Consider the following 22,649-nt stretch of genomic DNA (forward strand, 5'->3'; position numbering starts at 1 on the left):
TATTGATATGAATATACTCTCTTTTTATCTATTAATCTGTTGTGCGTATCTATTTTGACATGCCGTTTTGCAGCGTGTAATTGGCCATCGGTCCTCTCAGCAGCAAGAAAAGCTAAACTTTTATTATGTATAGCCTCGAAAGAGCGCTCCCTTTACAATCATTATAAAGCTGTCACTCATCTCAGTCCACAATCTCACAAAGTTCCATTATAAACAATAAAGTTGTCTACACTGCATAAAGAAAATCTGTCTTTTTGTTAATGAGAGGATTCGCGAGTGTGAAGAACTCGGCACTGAACAAAAAAGAGATCAGCAAACATGTCTGTGATTGGCTACATTTCTTACCGCTGCAAAAACACGTTGTAAATAGAAACATTTGACAATGAACCTTGGATAAGAATTTTACATTGTTTATATTGGAATTGAAATTTATTGGAAAGCTATTTGATAGTGTTTGAATTATTCTATTTGATTTTCATCTCTCTTAGGTTGAGATATTGTGATCTCACAGATGAAGGTTTTGCAGCTCTGACTTCAGCTCTGAGATCAAACCCTGAACACCTGAGAGATCTGAATCTGTCTAAGAATAAAATAGGAAAATCAGTGAATCTGCTGTCTGATGTACTACAGAATCCTCACTGTAAACTGGAGAAATTAGAGTAAGATCATATTTGACTCTCACACATGAATCACAATGTAAAGTATATTTGAAGTGTTCAGCCTCTTTCTGCTGCTGTGAGTTCAGATTATTGAGCTGTAAATGATTGAACACATGAGCTGATCCTCAATAACATGAAACTGCAGGACTGAGAGTCACACTGAAATACACACTTTCACACACAATCAACATTTCAGTCTCTTGACTTTAAACAGACTCGAGTTCAACACAGTCAGAACTGAGAAATGAAGAACATGCTGGATTCATTCTTACTGTTAATTGTTCATCTTTCTGCATTGACACTTTCTAAACTATTGATTTTAATTTTGTAAAATGAACACACACACACACACACACACACACACACACACACACACACACACACACACACACACACACACACACACACACACACACTAATTGACACTCCATACATATTACATAGTACAGATCTAAGTAACAGTAAAACTAGCCAATGTTGTGAATAGTGTCATTTATTAAAGCAGATTTTGTACAAGATTAAATTTAATATAGTGCAAATAAGAGATTATTTTTCCTGATTGAATGATACTTTGAGATCTAAAATGTCACAAAACATGATCATAAAACATCTAATCTAATGATCCATCAAACATATTAATTTGTGCTTTAAGTTTGAACTTTCTCTTTAATAATGGATTCACCGCTAAACTGATCTGATCTGAACTGAGAGAGTTAAGTGTGTGTCATTGTTCTCTACAGGTTGAGTTATTGTGGCGTCACAGATGAAGGTTTTGCTGCTCTGACTTCAGCTCTGAGGTCAAACCCTGAACACCTGAGAGAACTGAGTCTGTCTGGGAATAAAATAGGAAAATCAGTGAATCTGCTGTCTGATGTACTACAGAATCCTCACTGTAAACTGGAGAAATTAGAGTAAGATCATATTTGACTCTCACACATGAATCACAATGTAAAGTATATTTGAAGTGTTCAGCGTCTTTCTGCTGCTGTGAGTTCAGATTATTGAGCTGTAAATGATTGAACACATGAGCTGATCCTCAATAACATGAAACTGCAGGACTGAGAGTCACACTGAAATACACACTTTCACACACAATCAACATTTCAGTCTCTTGACTTTAAACAGACTCGAGCTCAACACAGTCAGAACTGAGAAATGAAGAACATGCTGGATTCATTCTTACTGTTAATTGTTCATCTTTCTGCATTGACACTTTCTAAACTATTGATTTTAATTTTGTAAAATGAACACACACACACACACACACACACACACACACACACACACACACACACACACACACACACACACACACAAATTGACACTCCATACATAGTGCATAGTACAGATCTAGTAAGTAACAGTAAAACTGGCCAATGTTGTGAATAGTCTCATTTATTAAAGCAGATTTTTCACAAGACTGAATTTTAATATAGTGCAAATAAGAGATTATTTTTCCTGATTGAATGATACTTTAGATGTTTTATGATCATGTTTTGTGACATTTTAGATCTCAATCTAATGATCCATCAAACATATTAATTTGTGCTTTAAGTTTGAACTTTCTCTTTAATAATGGATTCACTGCTAAACTGATCTGATCTGAACTGAGAGAGTGAAGTGTGTGTCATTGTTCTCTACAGGTTGAGTTATTGTGATCTCACAGATGAAGGTTTTGCTGCTCTGACTTCAGCTCTGAGATCAAACCCTGAACACCTGAGAGAACTGGATCTGACTGGGAATAAAATAGGAGAATCAGTGAATCTGCTGTCTGATGTACTACAGAATCCTCACTGTAAACTGGAGAAATTAGAGTAAGATCATATTTGACTCTCACACATGAATCACAATGTAAAGTATATTTGAAGTGTTCAGCCTCTTTCTGCTGCTGTGAGTTCAGATTATTGAGCTGTAAATGATTAAACACATGAGCTGATCCTCAATAACATGAAACTGCAGGACTGAGAGTCACACTGAAATACACACTTTCACACACAATCAACATTTCAGTCTCTTGACTTTAAACAGAGTCGAGCTCAACACAGTCAGAACTGAGAAATGAAGAACATGCTGGATTCATTCTTACTGTTAATTATGTTCATCTTTCTGCATTGACACTTTCTAAACTATTGTTTTTAATTTTGTAAAATGAAAACACACACACACACACACACACACACACACACACACACACACACACACACACACACACACACACACACACACACACACACACACACACACACACACACTAATTGACACTCCATACATATTACATAGTACAGATCTAAGTAACAGTAAAACTAGCCTATGTTGTGAATAGTGTCATTTATTAAAGCAGATTTTGCACAAGACTGAATTTTAATATAGTCCAAATAAGAGATTATTTTTCCTGATTGAATGATACTTTAGATGTTTTATGATCATGTTTTGCGACATTTTAGATTTCAATCTAATGATCCCTCAAACATTAATTTGTGCTTTAAGTTTGAACTTTCTCTTTAATAATGGATTCACTGCTAAACTGATCTGAACTGAGAGAGTGAAGTGTGTGTCATTGTTCTCTACAGGTTGAGTTATTGTGATCTCACAGATGAAGGTTTTGCTGCTCTGACTTCAGCTCTGAGATCAAACCCTGAACACCTGAGAGAACTGAGTCTGTCTGGGAATAAAATAGGAGAATCAGTGAATCTGCTGTCTGATGTACTACAGAATCCTCACTGTAAACTGGAGAAACTGAGGTAAGATCATATTTGACTCTCACACATGAATCACAATGTAAAGTATATTTGAAGTGTTCAGCCTCTTTCTGCTCCTGTGAGTTCAGATTATTGAGCTATAAATGATTGAACATGTTTTACTTTATCAATCAATGACACGTTTGGTGATGTGAGCTGCGTTACACGCGGGATTGAAATGGTGGCTACAGAAATCTCGGTAACGCTTTAGATTACAGCCCGGAAAGTACTGCGTAATTAAAATGAAATTACAGTGTAACTTTCGGTAATTACAGTGTACCTATAAAGTACTTACGTGTAAGTATAGGGGAATAATATGTAAAGTTTTGGGAATAAAGGGGTAACAACCAGGAAAATAACAAATTATTTAGGCAAATTATTTAGACTAAGTATTCCATGTAGTTACAGGGTAAGTATGACATTGCGGGCTGTAAATTAAAGTGGTGCTTCTTACCCTCTTGTTTCATGTTGTTACAGGGTAAGTACAATACAAACATACGTACACACACACAATCTGATATCACTTGGAAAACTTTATTTGAAAAACAACTTATTTCAAAACGGATTTACAGCAATTTGTTTCTCTTGCTTGGTTTCCTCCTCCTCTTGTTCCTCTTCTTCTTTTTCTTTCTTTCCACTGATGAATCTTAAGAAGGAATCCCATGACATGTCTCTTGCTATTCTGTATTATGTGTTAAAAGAAAATACAGTACAGAAATGTCCTCACCATTTACTCATCTTTTACCCTCATGTCATCCGAGATGTATACGAATTTCCTTCTTCAGATTAACACAAACAAAAGTTTTTAGAAAAATAAATAATCTCTGTGAATGCATATAATGCAAGCTCATGTGTTCCTAAAAGTTGACAACAGCACATACAACAATAACTACAGTAATCCATACGACCCCAATGGATGAATCAATGTCTTCTGAAGTGAAACGATAAGCGTTTGTAAGAAAAATACCAAATATTAAAAAAATTTAAACTGTAGACTATCGCTTCCGACCAACTGTCCCCTGCGCGTTCATGAGAGGGTTGAGTACGTTTACGCTTGACAATTTAAAGCATGACGTAAGCGCACCGAAAAACCGAATGTCGAATTATTATTTTTTTAATGTTTTCATTATTGCTTACAACAAAATACAAACAATAACAGATAATAATAATAATGAAAAACAAACCATGCAGAAGAACAGACACCAGTTCTCGCGCGAGTTTCACATCAAACTCCCGTGAGAATGCAATGAACGCTTAAAGCTTCAGCAAACGCGAAGCCATTCAAGCCGACCCTATGAAGCCGACTCTCATGCACTCGCTGGTGACAGTTGATCGGTAGCGAAAAGATGAGTAAATTATGAGAACATTTCTGGGTGTACTGTATTTTCTTTTAATACATAATACAGAATAGAAAAAGACTCCTTCTTAAGATTAGGCTAATCAGTGGAACGATAGAAAAAGAAGAGGAGGACCAAGAGGGACAAAAAAGGACAAAACATGCTACTTTCTGTCAGGACTTTAGTATTTGAAATGAAAAGTTGATTTTTAAAAAATAATAAAGAATAAGAAGTGTAATATGTTGTAAATCTGTTTTGAAATAAGTTGTTTTTCAAATAAAGGTTTTCCAAGTGATGTCAGATTGTGTGTGTACATGTGTTTTTATTGTACTTACCCTGTAACTACATGAAACAAGAGGGTAAGAAGCACCACTTTAATTTACAGCCCGCAATGTCACACTTACCCCGTAACTACATGAAACAAGAGGGTAAGAAGCACCACTTTAATTTACAGCCCGCAATGTCACACTTACCCTGTAACTACATGAAACAAGAGGGTAAGAAGCACCACTTTAATTTACAGCCCGCAATGTCACACTTACCCTGTAACTACATGAAACAAGAGGGTAAGAAGCACCACTTTAATTTACAGCCCGCAATGTCACACTTACCCTGTAACTACATGGAACAAGAGTATATTTTCCTAGCATTTAAAAAAAATAAAAGTTGCAATAGTTTTACTTGCCTTGAAACTTAATCAGTGCACCTTTGCAATAATAACAAATTAGCCTACTTTATAAATGCACTGATATGTACCCCGCAATTTAAAAAAAGCCTGTATGTATTTTTATACACTATTATTACAAAAAGGTGCAGTGTATGTAGCCTACTCGCTAAATTGCTCCCAAAAGTAAGATTCTAAAATACTTAAATAATCTAAATAATTTGCCTAAATAATTTGTTATTTTCCTGGTTGTTACCCCTTTATTCACAAAACTTTACATATAATTCCCCTATACTTACACGTACATACTTTATAGGTACACTGTAATTACCGAAAGTTACACTATAATTTCGTTTTAATTACGCAGTATTTTAACATATTGTTCCCCTATACTTACACGTAAGTACTTTATAGGTACACTTTAATTACCGAAAGTTATACTGTACTTTCATTTTAATTACGCAGTACTTTCCGGGCTGTAATCTAAAGCGTTACCGAAATCTCTAATGTTTATTCTGGTCATGGCCTGTCTTGAAAAACGAAGACAATGTGACGGTTGTCGTAGGAGAAGTCACACTGCAGGACTGAGAGTCAAATCTTCAGACACTGTCAGAATCTCGTCAGAGGGAAAATTTGATCACAACAGTCATTAATCGGCTGTCGGTGAACATATCAAATAGGCTGCACGATTAATCGCAATTAACATGAAATCGCGCTTACACCGATTTTGTTTATTGCTATTATGAAATTGCAAAAGCTGTGATTATTTATTATGTGCAGCTTGTCAGTGACGTACGGCTCTGATCAGTAGTAAACGCTGCTCCATCTGATAGCACTGCGAGTTTGAGTCGCTTTTAATGAGCATTTGAAAAAGCAACACACATCAAACATCTTTCCAAACATGAGAAGCATTTATGAACCTCTTGACCAACAATAGACAACATTAATAAATCAAAGTGTTTCATTCTTCTGTTTATTCAGCTACAGATAGTATGATGCCCATAGGGATTTCCTGGAATATTGTGTGTTATCGTTCTTCTGTGGCACAGCCATCACAGCCTTTACCAGATTGCGTGCGGTTTAATTTCGATCAGTCGTGCAGCCCTAATATTAAACTAACAATCAAACACTTCAGGTTTTGACCTAAGATCAGAGGAAACTTTTAGGATTTGCAAAATTTGTCTCAGACGGCCAAATCGTGGCCAAAATCGCACAGTGTGCAGTCGGCTTAAAGGTGAACTAAGTAACTTTTTTACCTTAACCGAACAGCTTCGGAGTCATTGGAATAGTTATATGACTTTTTTAGGGTTGAATGGTGGTCGTCTCGCACCCCCCCCCAAGTGCTGTGAGCCGAAAAACCACCCTTGCAACTTAGGGCCGGCGGGTCGCCGGCCTCAGCGTCAGGAAGTATCGCGTGATATCAGGTCTCGCGATGTAACGAATTGCTTTACGGCAAAAAAAATCTGTCATAATTCTGTCATTATTGCGCTCCCTCATGCTATTCGAACCCGAATGAAGAAGACTTTTTAAATCTGCTTTGATGTCGTTGATCTACTAGCCTCTGGTATCTGAGAGTCTCCAACCGACTATGTCCACCCCAACTCTTTCCATGGGTGCGCCGACAGGGAACTGTTGGAGCTGGGCGTGGGACTGTTCGGAGGGGCCCTTCTTTGCCGTGCAGCTATCACACCGCCTGCAGAAGTCCTCTACGTCCCTCCTGAACTGCCCCCAGTAGAAGCTCTGTCGTATGCGACGGAGAGTTTTGGTGACCCCGAAGTGACCGGCCCCCGTGGCCCCATGCACTGCCTTCAGCACGGTCAGTCTCTCTGCTCTGGGGACCACCAACTGCCACCTCAGCTCTCTCGTCGCTGGATCCTTCCAGGCCCGCTGTAGCACCCCATTGGTGAGCCGCAGGGCCTGGAACTTTGCCCACAGCCCTTTTGTCAACCCTGAAATTTCCGTGAGCTTGCAGCACACTGCCACCCCAGCCTGGCTGACGATGGCTGCCTCCTGACCCTGTAACTCCCTGTCTCGTGTCTCCCTCCGATCGCAGTGGCGGCATCCTCCCTCCGCACAGGGTCTGCGGGACAGGGCGTCGGCGTTGGAGTGGCGGGCTCCCGCTCTGTGCACCACTTTAAAGTCATAGGACTGTAGCTCCTCCATCCAGCGTGCTATCTGGCCCTCCGCCTCTTTAAAGCACATGAGCCACTGGAGGCCACTGGAGCCACCTGAGCCACTGATGTATGATGGTTTGTCAGTTGTCGACTGACAGTCAAGATGGCGCCAGGATGTTTGCCGGCTTGCCACAGTCTGTCCTTGTCTCTTTTATTTGTAATGTTTCTTGTTTGTTTTATCACGCGCTCTGTTTGCTCCCCTCTGGTATATGATCGCATGACGCTATTTAATATTCGATCGGCTGTGTCCGATTGTTTATTTCGCGATCCCAGAGATGATTGGCATCTGCACTCGCATTATGTGCCAGTCGCATTGAGGAAAATGTGTTACCTGCCGGGATGTATGTGCATGTGGAGGAAACGGCGAAGGAAGCGTGGGAAGCGTGCTGGAGTCCTTGTGAGATCGAAGAGGATCGGGAAGTTTCCAGTCATCGGACCAGCTTCTTCGATGGCGGAGGCCGTGGTCGTGAACCTGAGATGTTCATACATTGTGCCTGTCTTTCCATCTTCGGCGTTGATGCCTCAGTCCTTGCGGATGGTTCACGTAAGGCGACAGTCTGTAGATCGAGGAGTTAAACATCGGAATCTTCGCTCTTTACGTGACGGGAGTCCAGTAACATTTTATGATTCCTCTCTGCAATCCTCTTCCGATACCACTCCCACTCCAGTGATAATGGCGTTGATTAACGCGAGATCTCTGGCAAATAAGACTTTTATTTTGAACGATCTTTTTCTTTCTTATGAAATTGATTTTTTATTTGTTACTGAGACTTGGCTTAATGCTGGTGAAATGTCTTCTCTCTCTGAACTTTCTCCTCCTGGTCTTGCAGTTGTTTTTAAAGACAAATTTAAGTGTAGACTTTCACCTTCTGCGTCTTTCTGCACTTTTGAATCTCAGTTAATTACGCTGAATTCTTTTAAATCTGTGTTATGTGTTTTGATTTATAGACCCCCAAACTTTCATGGGGATTTTATTCAGGAGTTTTCTGAATTTTTATCTGGTATTGTCCCTTCTTTTGACAATATTCTAATTTTGGGGGATTTTAATATCCATGTGTGCTGCCCTTCAAAGCCCCTGGTCAAAGAATTTTTACATTTATTAGAGTCATTTGATTTTTTACAATGCATTTCGGGTCCAACTCATGAACGTGGTCATACGCTTGACCTTGTATTATCTCGGGGTTTCTCTGTTGATAGCATAAAGATTGTTGATACTGTTTTTTCTGACCATAAGACTGTTATTTTAAATTCTAACTTTCCTTGTGGTGCACCGGGTAATATTGTTTCTGCCTCGGTTTCATCTCGCATACTCAATCCATGCACAGCTAGTAGTTTTTCAGCTGTTTTTAATGTCTCTCCTTTTTTTTCATTGATCGAGTCACACTCTCAGTGTATGGGTTTAGAAGAGTTGGTCGATCAGTTTAACTCTTCTTGTTTAGGGATTTTAGATGTTGTGGCTCCTGTCAAAGTCAGGGGGAAAAAAGTCAAATCGCAGCCCTGGTTAAACAGTACTACCCGTGCTCTTAGGCAGGAGTGTAGGAGGGCTGAACGCAAATGGGTTAAAGATAAATTACAAGTCTCTTATGAGATTTTGAAGAACCATTTGAACGAGTATCAAAGAGCTGTTAAATTGGCTAGATCAAATTATTTCTCTGTCATCATTTCCAGAAACTGTAATAATCCTAGAGTACTTTTCTCTACTGTAAATGCTGTTCTTTACCCTACTGTTACTCCTTCACTCACTCCTTCTGCTGACATGTGTGAAGAGCTCTTAAACTTTTTTATTGGTAAGGTTGATGGAATTAGATCGCAGATTTCATCTGTTGGCAATGATTTTATTGCTTCTGTTGACCCTCCGAACCAATTAACCAGTTTTATGCCTGTTTCTTTGCAGCAGCTTAATGATATAACTGCTCATATGAAGCCCACCAGGTCTCCTGGTGATGTGCTCCCTTCTTCTCTGTTTAAGAAGGTACTTGATTCAATTGGCCCAAGTATTCTGTTTATTATGAATACTAGTTTGTCATCTGGTGTTGTTCCGGTTAGTTTTAAGCATGCGGTTATTCAGCCCCTTTTAAAAAAAAACGGCTTAGATCCCTTTGACTTGAGTAGTTATCGTCCGATTTCAAAATTGCCTTTTATTTCTAAGATACTGGAAAAAATTGTGAATGCACAGCTTAATGATTTTTTAACGAGAAATAACATTTCCGATAGATTCCAGTCAGGTTTTAGAGCTGGTCATAGTACCGAATCTGCTCTTTTGAGGGTCTCTAATGATATCCTGCGAGGTGTTGATTCTGGAAACCGTGTTGTTTTGCTCTTGTTAGATCTTACAGCGGCATTTGATACAGTTGATCATAGCATTCTCATTGATCGTCTTAGGGATCAGGTTGGTATTCAGGGCTTAGCCCTGAAATGGTTCTCTTCCTATTTGAAGAATAGGACTTTTTCAGTCAATTTAGGGGATTATTTTTCTTCCGTTGCACCTCTTGTGTGTGGGGTTCCACAGGGCTCTATACTGGGACCAATTTTATTTTCCCTTTATATGCTCCCTCTAGGTTTGATTTTTGAGAAATTTGGGATTCAGTATCATCTGTATGCGGACGATTCTCAAATTTATTTACCACTGAAACATGGGCATCAATTTGCCATTCAGTCTCTTCAGGCATGTCTGGCCGAAGTTAAGTGTTGGCTTGCGAATAACTTTCTCCAATTAAATGAGGATAAGACCGAGATGATTTTATTTGGAAATAAGGGGTGTGTGGATGATGACTGCCTGGGGTTGTTTCCTGGGAAAAAAACTGTCTAGCGTGAGGAACCTTGGTGTCATTTTTGACTCGGAGCTTAAATTTGACCGGCAAATAAATGCTGTTGTTAAGAATAGTTTCTTCCATCTTAGATCACTATCCAAATTGAAAACTATCCTTTCTTTTGACGATATGGAGAAGGTTGTTCATGCCTTTGTGTCATCCCGTTTGGATTATTGCAATGTGTTGTATTTGGGTGTGAGTCAGGCTTCTCTCTCCCGTTTGCAACTCGTTCAGAACTCAGCTGCTAGACTTTTAACCGGTACTAAGAAAAGAGAGCACATTACTCCGGTGTTAATTAAACTACATTGGTTACCTATACGCTACAGAATTCAATACAAAGCGTTGTTGTATGTTTTTAAGTCTCTGCATGGCATAGCACCTGAGTATGTTACTGATTTAATCAGCCGCTGTCAATCCAGTAGATCTCTGCGCTCAAATGATCGATTGCTTCTCATGGTTCCGCGATCCCGTTTAAAATGTAAAGGTGATCGGGCATTCTCTGTTGCAGCTCCTAGGCTCTGGAATGACCTTCCTCTGTCTGTAAAAACGTGTCCTTCATTGGGTGTTTTTCAGAGTGCGCTTAAAACTTATTTGTTTTCTTTAGCATTTGATAATGCTTTGTAAGTTGTGTGACAAATGTTTGCATTGTTTTTATGTTTTTGTTTTATTTTCTCTTTTATACCTTCTGTACAGCACTTTGGCTCCACTTGTGGTGTTGAAAGTGCTTTATAAATAAAGTTGAGTTGAGTTGAGTTGAGTTGAGGGCAGAGTGGTCCGTCCTGACGGTGAACGCTAGCCTACAGAGGTAGTATTTGAAATGTCGACTGGACGATAACACAGCTAGGAGTTCTCTGCGTGTGACACAGTAGCGGCGTTCGTGCTTATTAAAAGTCTTACTGTAATACGCCACCACTCTCTCACCCTCTGTGCTTAGCTGTGCTAGAACCCCGCCCACACCCTGGCCACTCGCGTCACAGTCCAAGATGAACGGGAGAGAGGGGTCAGCCGGAGCCAACACAGGAGCCTCCCCCTGCGCCTTCTGCAGCGAGGTGAATGCTGATTGACACTCACTGGTCCACACAAAGTCTTGGTCTTTGTGTAGTAGCCTGAACAGCGGTGCCGCCACACAGGAGAACCCCCTCACGAACCTCCTATAATAACAGGCTCAGCCCAGGAAGCTTTTCAGCTGTTGCTGGTCCGTTGGTGTGGGTCAGTCTCTGACCGCTCATACCTTTTCCGATGCCATCTCTGCCCAGCCTGTGCCCAAGGAATGACACCTCTCTCTGCATGAAGTGGCACTTTTCCGGGTGGAGTTTGAGACCCGCTGCTGCTATACGCTCCAAAACATGCCGCAGGGACTGGAGAGCTGCCTGGAAAGTGGGGCCGTGGGCGAGAATGTCATCCAGGTACACCACACACTCACGCCGAGGGACTCCATTGCACTTTGTCCATTAGTCTTTCAAATGAGGCTGGTGAATTGCAAAGGCCAAATGGGAGAACTTTGAACTGCCAGAGGCCACGGCTTGTGCAGAACGCTGTCTTTGGTTTGGCAGCGGGAGAGAGAGGCACCTGCCAGTATCCGGACCTGTGTAGTGTGTGCTAGCTGTGGCGCCAGTGGGGCGGCTAGATGAGGGCCGCACTAATGTCACTGTAGAGCCGGTGTTGACCAGCGCCACGCACGTTACTCCCTCCACAGTGACTGGAATGTGGCAGAGGTCCCCAATTGAAGTCCGGCCCACTACTGCCACCGCCATCGGGCCAGCCATGCCTGAGGGTACATGTGGGGGGCTGTGGTTCGTGGTCCGCGTTGGCCCCTCTATAAAATCCTGAAAAGTTCCCGAACCGTCGTTGGAGAGCCCCCACCAGTGCGACGTAGTTCTCTCTGTCATCTATGTCTAAGAGTAGCAAGCATGCTAAAGCCTCATCCGTATGGCACATCGCCAATTGTAACACTTTGGTCTCTTGCGACCAGTTCTGTGATTAAGCTAGCAGTTCGAATTGCGCATGAAAAGCTTCCCAGCTCACCTTCCCGTTGTACTTTGGAGTTTTCACGGAGCTAGCCGCTACCGCTGTTATTGTGGACTGCCATTGTTGTTTACTTCTGAGCTTCCCGCGCCGGAGGTGACGTTGGTGTCTGCACCCCCCTCCGACTTTAGCTTGCGGGTAGCGGAGCCTGCATGCCTCCGTCTGTCAAAGCCAGCCTCGGAGGCCATCGCTTCCATCGTGCCCCTAAGATGGCCTCTGCTGTCCCCCAGCCATTGCAGCTCCCTTTGTAGGTCACCAAACGTCCATTCCGCGGCTCTGGCTCCTTCTCCGTCACTCATCTCCCCACGCACACTGTGGTGACACGGTCTCGCTAACGCTAACTAAACTAACTAACTAAACTGGTTCCTAACTATTAGTGCAGGGTGCACCCTCGGTTTTCCTTAATCACTTTTCCGAAAAAAAATTCTTCTGACACCAGTGTAGCATCTCACAAGAGGCCAGAGTTCAGTTAACTTGTTTATTAACCGGAAGCACAACGTGCAGGCATTGAAACACAGCGGCCGTGTCTGGCCCAGAACAGAAAGAGGCAGAACTTCCTCAACTCAAACGCTATATCCCCCGGGAGTCCGACCCCTCTCCCCAGGCCACCAACCAACAGCGCGCCCGAGGTTACACATAGCTGATTGACAGCCACACAACCATTGACAGTCGCTACAATACTTTAGAAGTTTAGATGTTTTATGATCATGTTTTGTGACATTTTGGATCTCAATCTAATGATCCATCAAACATATTAATTTGTGCTTTAACTTTGAACTTTCTCTTTAATAATGGATTCACTGCTAAACTGATCTGATCTGATCTGAACTGAGAGAGTGAAGTGTGTGTCATTGTTCTCTACAGGTTGAGTAATGGTGATCTCACAGATGAAGGTTTTGCTGCTCTGACTTCAGCTCTGAGATCAAACCCTGAACACCTGAGAGAACTGAATCTGTCATTTAATAAAATAGGAAAATCAGTGAATCTGCTGTCTGATGTACTACAGAATCCTCACTGTAAACTGGAGAAACTGTGGTAAGATCATATTTGACTCTCTCACATGAATCACAATGTAAAGTATATTTGAAGTGTTCAGCCTCTTTCTGCTGCTGTGAGTTCAGATTATTGAGCTGTAAATGATTGAACACATGAGCTGATCCTCAATAGCATGAAACTGCAGGACTGAGAGTCACACTGAAATACACACTTTCACACACAATCAACATTTCAGTCTCTTGACTTTAAACAGACTCGAGCTCAACACAGTCAGAACTGAGAAATGAAGAACATGGATTCATTCTTACTGTTAATTATGTTCATCTTTCTGCATTGACACTTTATAAAGTATTGTTTTTAGTTTTGTTAAATGAAAACACACACACACACACACACACACACACACACACACACACACACACACACACACACACACACACACACACACACACACACACACACACACACACTAATTGACACTCCATGCATATTGCATAGTACAGATCTAAGTAACAGTAAAACTAGCCTATGTTGTGAATAGTGTCATTTTATGCAGGTTATGCACAAGACTGAATTTTAGTATAGTGTAAATAAGAGATTATTTTTCCTGATTGAATGATATTTTAGATGTTTTATGATCATGTTTTGTGATATTTTAGATCTCAATCTAATGATCCCTCAAACATATTCATATGTGCTTTAAGTTTGAACTTTCTCTGGATTCACTGCTAAACTGAACTGATCTGAACTGAGAGAGTGAAGTGTGTGTCATTGTTCTCTACAGGTTGAGTGATTGTGGCGTCACAGATGAAGGTTTTGCTGCTCTGACTTCAGCTCTGAGATCAAACCCTGAACACCTGAGAGAACTGAATCTGTCTGGGAATAAAATAGGAGAATCAGTGAATCTGCTGTCTGATGTTCTACAGAATCCTGACTGTAAACTGGAGAAACTGTGGTATCATATTTGACTCTCACACATGATTCACAGTGTAAAGTATATTTGAAGTGTTCAGCCTCTTTCTGCTGCTGTGAGTTCAGATTATTGAGCTGTAAATGATTGAACATGTTTTACATCATCAATCAATGACAAGTTTGGTGATGTGAGCTGCGTTACACGCGGGACTGAAATGGTGGCTACAGAAATCTCTAATGTTTATTTTAGTCATGGCTTGTCTTGAAAAACGAAGACAATGTGACGGTTGTCTTAGGAGAAGTCACACTGCAGGACTGAGAGTCAAATCTTCAGACACTCAGAATCTCGTCGGAGGGAAAATTTGACGATCATTAATCGGCTGTCGGTGAACATATCAAATAGAGCTGCACGATTAATCACAATTAACATGAAATTGCGCTTAAACCTATTTTACTTATCGCTATTATGAAATTGCAAAAGCTGTGATTATTTATTATGTGCAGCTTGTCAGTGACGTACGGCTCTGGGCCGGGTTTCCCGATAACAATGTATTATAGCTCTTAAGAGCGCTCTGTGCATGCAAGGTTACGAACGCTCGCAGCAATTTCACGCGCGTTTCCCAAAAATGCACTTAACATGAACGCACGAGAACGCATTCTACGTGCTACTTAAGCATCGCTGTCCATTCGCGAAGTGCTGAAATATAACCTTATATGGAATCGTATTCTGGACGTTTAACCTAAGAATCGCCCTTTGTTGTGAATAAGAAATCAAGACAAGTCTATATAAAGCACCTATACAGGCGGAGGCACTGACAAAATGGCTGAAAAAAAAAAAAAGAGAAGAGAAGATACCTTTCAAAAAGATAAAATGAATGTCCTTTTAGAGGAGATAGAGCGAAACAACGATTTTATTTTTAACAGATTTAAAGGACACCATACAAATAAGGAAAAACAAAACATCTGGGAGGACATTGCAAACTAACTGCAACCAGGGGTGTTCAAAGATCAGGGAAGGAGGTCCGCAAGAAATGCCCAATACATGGCTGGTTTTCGTGCACGTCAGCAAGACAGATTTTTTAAATTTTTTGACAGATTTTTTTAATTCATCCCTATTTTGCCCAGTCTTTAAAGCATATTTCCCACATTACTTCTTTTATGATTTTTTTTTTGTTCATTCATTTAATTTTAGATGTGTATTTCTATTTTTTATTCCCTTTTTAATTATTTCATTTATAAATTCATTTAAACAAAACACGAGTACAATAAAGTGTACAATAAAGTACAATCAAAACCTTATATTATACTCACGTTCCAGTGTAATCTGTTAAATCTATATAAAAAGTGTAATCTGCCGGTTGTCCTGCAGGTGACCTCATAAATCTGTCTTCTTACGATGCAGTTGGGGATTTACGATTACTCCAGAGCACTTGTAAATCTACGATGATTTTCAAGTGCTACTTAAGTTACGATGCTTTTGGGAAACAGACCATAATATTAAGATCAGTCGTACGATCGTTTTAACAATCTACTTAGGCTTACGATGCTTTTGGGAAACGCAGCCCTGATCAGTAGTAAACGCTGCTCCATCTGAAAGCACTGTGAGTTTGAGTCGCTTTTAATTTGCATTTGAAAAAGCAACACACATCAAACATCTTTCCAAACATGAGAAGCATTTATGAACCTCTTGTCCAACAGAAGACAACATTTAATAAATCAAAGCGTTTCAATCTTCTGTTTATTCAGCTACAGATAGTATGATGCCGATAGGGATTTTCTGGAATGATGTGTGTTATCATTCTTCTGCGGTGGGGCATATTTAAGCCCCTTTCACACAGCTCGATGATCCCGGCAAATTGCCGGGAAATTGCCATAACGCCTTCTGTGTGAACGCAAACACGACCCGGGATTGATTCCGGCATCGATGCCGGGTGCGGGACCAAGTAGCATTACCGTGTTCAGTCCCGGAGTGCGCGCTTTGTGAACAAAAGCCGTAATAATGCCGTGTCGTAGTGATGACGCTGAAGCCGGGATCGTTCGCCAGCTGTGAAACGGTACGTAATGTGCAAGTTTATGATCGAATCAGAGAAAAAAATGCACAAGTGTGGTTTCTCGAGAGAGAAATCGCAGCTCATAAGCAAACTTAAGACGCTGCTGAGACATTACAAGTCACATCGATGTCACGTCTTTACGGGATTTTTACGGGTTGTGTGTGAACGCACTCTTGATTCTGAAAAATCACTGGATGAATAAACCAAAATCAAACGAACCCGGGTCAAATCCCGGGTCACTTTATCCGTGTATTTTCTGGAATCTCTGTGTGAAAGGGGCTTTAGTGTGTGTGTGTGTGTGTGAGACGCCCTCTGGCTTTCAGATCGAGCAGCATTTACCGATCACAGAGCCGTACTTCACTGACAAACTGCACATAAAATAATCACAGCCTTTACCAGATCGCGTACGGTTTCATTTCGATCAGTCATGCAGCCCTAATATCAAACTAACGATCAAACACTTCAGGTTTTGGCCTAAGATCAGAGGAAACTTTTAGGATTTGCAAATTTTGTCTCAGACGGCCAAATCATGGCCAAAATCGCACAGTGTGCAGTCGGCTTAACAGTAAAACTAACCTATGTTGTGAATAGTGTCATTTATTAAAGCAGATTTTGCACAAGACTGAATTTTAATATAGTGCAAATAAGAGATTATTTTTCCTGATTGAATGATACTTTAGATGTTTTATGATCAGGTTTTGTGACATTTTAGATCTCAATCTAATGATCCCTAAAACATATTAATTTGTGCTTTAAGTTTGAACTTTCTCTTTAATAATGGATTCACTGCTAAACTGATCTGATCTGAACTGAGAGAGTGAAGTGTGTGTCATTGTTCTCTACAGGTTGAGTAAGTGTGGCATCACAGATGAAGGTTTTGCTGCTCTGACTTCAGCTCTGAGATCAAACCCTGAACACCTGAGAGAACTGAGTCTGTCTGGGAATAAAATAGGAGAATCAGTGAATCTGCTGTCTGATGTACTACAGAATCCTCACTGTAAACTGGAGAAATTAGAGTAAGATCATATTTGACTCTCACACATGAATCACAATGTAAAGTACAGTATATTTGAAGTGTTCAGCCTCTTTCTGCTGCTGTGAGTTCAGATTATTGAGCTGTAAATGATTGAACACATGAGCTGATCCTCAATAATAATGTATTACTCCATACATATTGCATACAGATCTAAGTAACATAGCAAAACTTGCCTATGCAGTGAATGGTGTAATTTAAGAGATTATTTTTCCTGATTGAATGATACTTTAGATGTTTTATGATCATGTTTTGTGACATTTTAGATCTCAATCTAATGATCCCTCAAACATTGAACTTTCTCTTTAATAATGGATTCACTGCTAAACTGATCTGATCTGAACTGAGAGTGAAGTGTGTGTCATTGTTCTCTACAGGTTGAGTAATTGTGGCGTCACAGATGAAGGTTTTGCTGCTCTGACTTCAGCTCTGAGATCAAACCCTGAACACCTGAGAGAACTGAATCTGACTGGGAATAAAATAGGACATTCAGGAGTGAAGTTGCTCTCTGATCTGAAGGATGATCCACATTATAAACTGGAGACAATACACTACTGTGAGTATATCTTTATGTCAAGTCTTTAAATTGACCCAATTTCAGTAACAGGTCTCATATGTGTGTAACTGGAGAATATAAGATAATAATTCAGCTCCACTTTAGTCTCTGTGAACTGTTTTTAATAAGAGTTTAATTCTGTGATGTGAATATGATCTATGAATAGGCTAGGTCTATATGAATATTTTCATCCCTTACATGTTTACATGTACAACTTTTGTTTCAATTGGAATTAATTCATTCCGATTGATGAATCCAAACGTAGTGTTTACATGAACGATAAATAAAATGATCGGGTTGATGTGTGTGTTTATATGTCACAAGCTTCAAATCAGAATTGAGTTTTTGACATGCACACACTGCACGAATATTTCCCACATACTATTCTCCTACTTTGTTTGTTTGTTTTAAACAGCAGACTTAATATTTATATATGACGGGTCAGGTCCTAATTAGGAGACAATGAGCACATGAACCGTTGTGCCGTGCTGCTTATATTTATCCCGCAGTAAAAACACCCGTACCTGCACCCGAAACAGCCTGTGGATGAGAGTCTGAAAGAAGGACTGAAGGCCGAGAGATTGTGTTGGTCATTCATGGCACTTCATTCAACAACTACAACAGCTCGTACGCATCATACGTCATTACGTCATTGCACACGCACAGTACTTTCCAGATTCGGTTTTCAATCTGATCAAGTGTTTACATGTCCTCTTGATCGGATTAGAAAAGGAATAAACCCCCCAATCCGATCCAAATCTCATTCGGATAGAGTTCATTCAATTAAAGTGTTTACATTGTGTGTGTGTGTGTGTGTGTGTGTGTGTGTGTGTGTGTGTGTGTGTGTGTGTGTGTGTGTGTGTGTGTGTGTGTGTGTGTGTGTGTGTGTGTGTACGTGATAAAGTGAGAGTTGTTTATCATTTGTTGTTATTAATCTTTTCCAGTTTTTTATTAATATCTCTGCCTGTAATATGAATAAACTAATATCTCTGGCTGTTTTTCCTGAAATGATCTCCAGATGTGATGTGACTCAGTAATGTCTCATACTCATATGTGTCTGTCTGTGTGTTTTATTGTAGGACTCTCAGTATTTAGACGTCAGTTCAGTTTCCTCAGGATCAGCTGATGGTGAATAAAGAGCCGCTACAGAGACTGAAGACACAGAGACACACAGCGATCACACTGACGTGTGTGTGTGACTTCACACCAGTTTCTTGTTTTATAGTAATGGCTTAGGGATGCACCGGCTCCGATACTGCCATTTTTGCCGGATCGGGTATCGGTCAGACGAGGCCGATCCAAATCCGATATTGTGCGTATACTATTCTGTGTTATTGTTAAGCCCCACAAAAGGCACACAAACATTATAAAGCACTCAAATTTTTTTATTTTTTTATTTTAAAAATAAATATATTCTCTTCCCTTAGATGCTGTGAAGAGGTGGAGCCCAAATGCTACAGACTCTGAAATTGATGCAGCAATGGCAGAACACCTGAAACACGCTCCAGGAAGAGCTGGGGGTGGTGGATACAAAAAATGAGCCAAACAATATGTTTAAGGGATAGTTCACCAAAAAATGAAAATTGTCATCATTTACTCATCCTCTTGTTTCAAACCTGTATACCTTTCTATGTTATGCTAAACACAAAGATGTTTGGAAGGATGTTTGTAACCAAGCAGATGTCGCTTCCCATTAACTACCATAATAATTTTTTCTCCAATAATGGTAGTCAATGGTTGATCTATTTGCTTGGTTATAAACTTTCTTCAAAATATCTTCTTTTGTGTTCAGCAGAAGAAAGAAACTCATACAGGTTTGGAACATGAGGGTGAGTAAATGACAGAATTTTCATTTTTGGGTGAACTATCCCTTTATATAATAATTCAGTATTTTGTAATTGGTATTTTAGTTTGGTTAACAAATGTTAAACATTGAAAAAAATAAAGAGAAATTTTGTCTGTTCAAGATCAATAAAATGTTGTGCTAAATCAGAACATGCTTCTTTTTTGCTTATGTCCATAATGTGTTCTTGTTTGTGATGTACACGTGATTAAAACGTTTTATTGACGTTCAGGTCTGACTGGACCAATTTTGGACCTTTTTAGAACCGTTGTCATGTGTAAACCTCAAGACTTGATTGCCTTTCGATGTTACACAATAGGTGTGTGATTATTTGATATGCAGGCTTATATATACACTTAAATTATGCAGCAACACATTTAAACACACAGATGACGTCGAAGACGTCCATTCAACTTTCATTTTAGAACTATTTTTCAACCATGACGGGACGTGTCGGATGGACGTCTTTTCAACGGTCATTAAACGTCCAAATGTTTGCTGGGAGAGCACTATTTGTTCTTCACGCGCACAGTAACTGAAATTTAAAGCTGTTAAAAGAAAATGCTGAATAAACTATTGCATAGATAAATACTGTATAATACACTACGGATCAATATGTTTTTTCTTTGTGCTTTTTCTTGTACTTTTCAATGCGGAATCGACGCGCTGCGCGCTGTGACTCATGTTGCTTCAAGCGCATCATTCTGCGCTCGGGATGCGCATAAAGCCTTGTTTATACTCGACGCAGCCGCAAGATCGCGAGGCGCGCGCGGCAAAAATGACGTCATTGCGGAGTGGGCGGTCTCGCGCGTTGGGTTCGCAAGACCCAATTTCGCCTGGCGGTGTGCACGGCACTTTTTGTAACATCGCGCGCGGAGCCGCATCCGAAGATGAACGATTTCGAGGCGACTTTGTCCGAGCTGGTACGTCTGTACCAGCATGTTTATGATCCTTCCATGCGGGACCATAGAGACAGTCAGATGGCACAGAATTCCTGGAGGGAAACTGCGAAGACGTTGGGGAAGGAAGACGTATTTTGTCGAAAAGTTTGGAAAAATCTTCGAGACAAATTTGTCAAAGCCAAGAAAAAAGTCCATGGAAGAAGCGGTGACCCAGGTGGATACAAGAACAATCCGCCAATATTAAACGAACTAAGTTGGCTGTCCCAGTATGTAAAGCACCGTGAAACCGATTCCAATATGGAATTCCAAGTTGAGGTGAGCAATATTTTTAATTACCTTTTCTCTTTTAAAAGTTAAGGAATTTAACTAGTATTTTTTTGGTAATTTAATTTTGTTTTGACGTAAATAGGCGTAAGATTGTATGATAGGCCTATGTTGTATAACGTAATTACTTAATTAAAAGTTAAGTTGTATGTTTAATTTTTAAGTTATTAGCAAAGTAATACTTTTACTGTGTTGAACATGTAAGTATATAGTAATGTGCCTGAGGAACTTGAATACATTGTGTTTACATAGGCATTCTATATTTCTGTAGCATTGTGTTTTTTAAAAGACTTTTTATTGATTTTTTTACTTATTGCCTTTTTAAGGAGGAAGATAACACCAGAGATGATCATTTCTCCATGGCCACACAGTCACCTGGAACATCTTCAACATCTGCTTCACCTCCAGAGACAACAACTTCGGACAGCTCCTCACCAGTTACGCCATCACCACCCCCCATCTCTCCACTTCCTATAACATTGCATATTCCACCATCTCCTACGCCATCTTTGTCCTCCCTACAAACACCATCACCGAGAGGCAATCCACAGCATCCCTTCCAGTCGCCATGTCCTTTATCCCGTAAAAGAAAAAGGAGCACTGAAGATGTCCTGCTAAAAAGACTGGAGAGGCTGGACGAAGAGAGACAAAGTGCCATGCAGCAGGACAATGAGGACTACAGGTTTACATTAGTTTTAGCTGACATGCTTGCAAAAGTGGACCCAAGGAAGAAGCTTGATGTAAAGTTCAAGCTGAATCAGGTCCTTTTTGATGCACTGAGGGACAACGATGCATAGACTTTGTTTGCCATTACACACATTACAAAGTACTTAAGTTTTTTTTATCTATTGTGTATTATTTAAAATTCTAATTCATTTACAAAAGAGATTTGTATTTATAGTTTGCTGTGAAATAAAAACAAAAACTAAAGATTTTATTTTGTGTTTGCATTCATAAATGTCTTCATAAATAAAAGTGAGGCAGTACACTGATGGTAACAGACAGTGATTAACCTCATTCTTTTGTCTCTATACACATAGAAACATTTACATTGATGGCGACCAATAAAAGCCTCTCATTTTGTGAATAGAAACACATTTCTATTAAGCACCCAGTTTGCACTTGTCTAAAGTAACTGCTTACATTTACAGTAGCAGAAGTTTGCCCTGCTGATAAAATTAAAGTTTAAACACTCTTCAATAAGGCTTCAGCTGTTTTATTTAGTTTGCATGCAGTGAAAGTACAATAAACCTACTGCATGTAGTTTTGATACAGTTTATATAACAAGAATGAAAACACAACATGTATAATATGTGTTATTTCTTTATTAAAATTAAAATTAGTATAATAAAGGACAAAACAAACACAAGACAACAACACTGTTCAATAACTTTGTTGCTAGTTCGCAACTTTACTGTAAACAGCCCCTTCTGACAACAGATTCCTGCCATGGTACAAGTCCCTGTTGTGTTTGAAAAAATGACTTCAGGTCATTTCTCACTGCAATGGCATCCCGGGATGCTCGTGCAGTTGACATCCTTCCTGCAGCAAGCAAGTTGCTGTCCCCAGAAACAAGCCTTCTCCATTCTCCTGGCATCTGTTCCCCAATTGCTGATGTACCGTCG

General features: G+C 40.1%; 1 protein-coding gene across 1 annotated transcript in view; it reads left to right on the top strand.

Moving 5' to 3' along the window:
- The window catches only part of LOC309506235 (NLR family CARD domain-containing protein 3-like), a 33,387-nt gene extending 13,439 nt beyond the window's left edge, over nt 1-19,948 (top strand). The window contains exons 7-12 of the mRNA XM_082179967.1: nt 1,400-1,428; nt 2,332-2,473; nt 14,188-14,358; nt 17,777-17,955; nt 19,035-19,267; nt 19,383-19,948. Of these exons, the coding sequence (XP_082036093.1) occupies nt 1,400-1,428; nt 2,332-2,473; nt 14,188-14,358; nt 17,777-17,955; nt 19,035-19,036 (523 nt within the window). The 3' untranslated portion in view covers nt 19,037-19,267; nt 19,383-19,948. The remainder of the gene's footprint in view (nt 1-1,399; nt 1,429-2,331; nt 2,474-14,187; nt 14,359-17,776; nt 17,956-19,034; nt 19,268-19,382) is intronic.
- The last annotated feature ends 2,701 nt before the right edge of the window (nt 19,949-22,649 follow it).

The sequence above is a fragment of the Leuciscus leuciscus genome (assembly GCF_965113295.1).
Source record: "Leuciscus leuciscus genome assembly, chromosome: 9".
Classification (NCBI taxonomy): domain Eukaryota; kingdom Metazoa; phylum Chordata; class Actinopteri; order Cypriniformes; family Leuciscidae; genus Leuciscus; species Leuciscus leuciscus.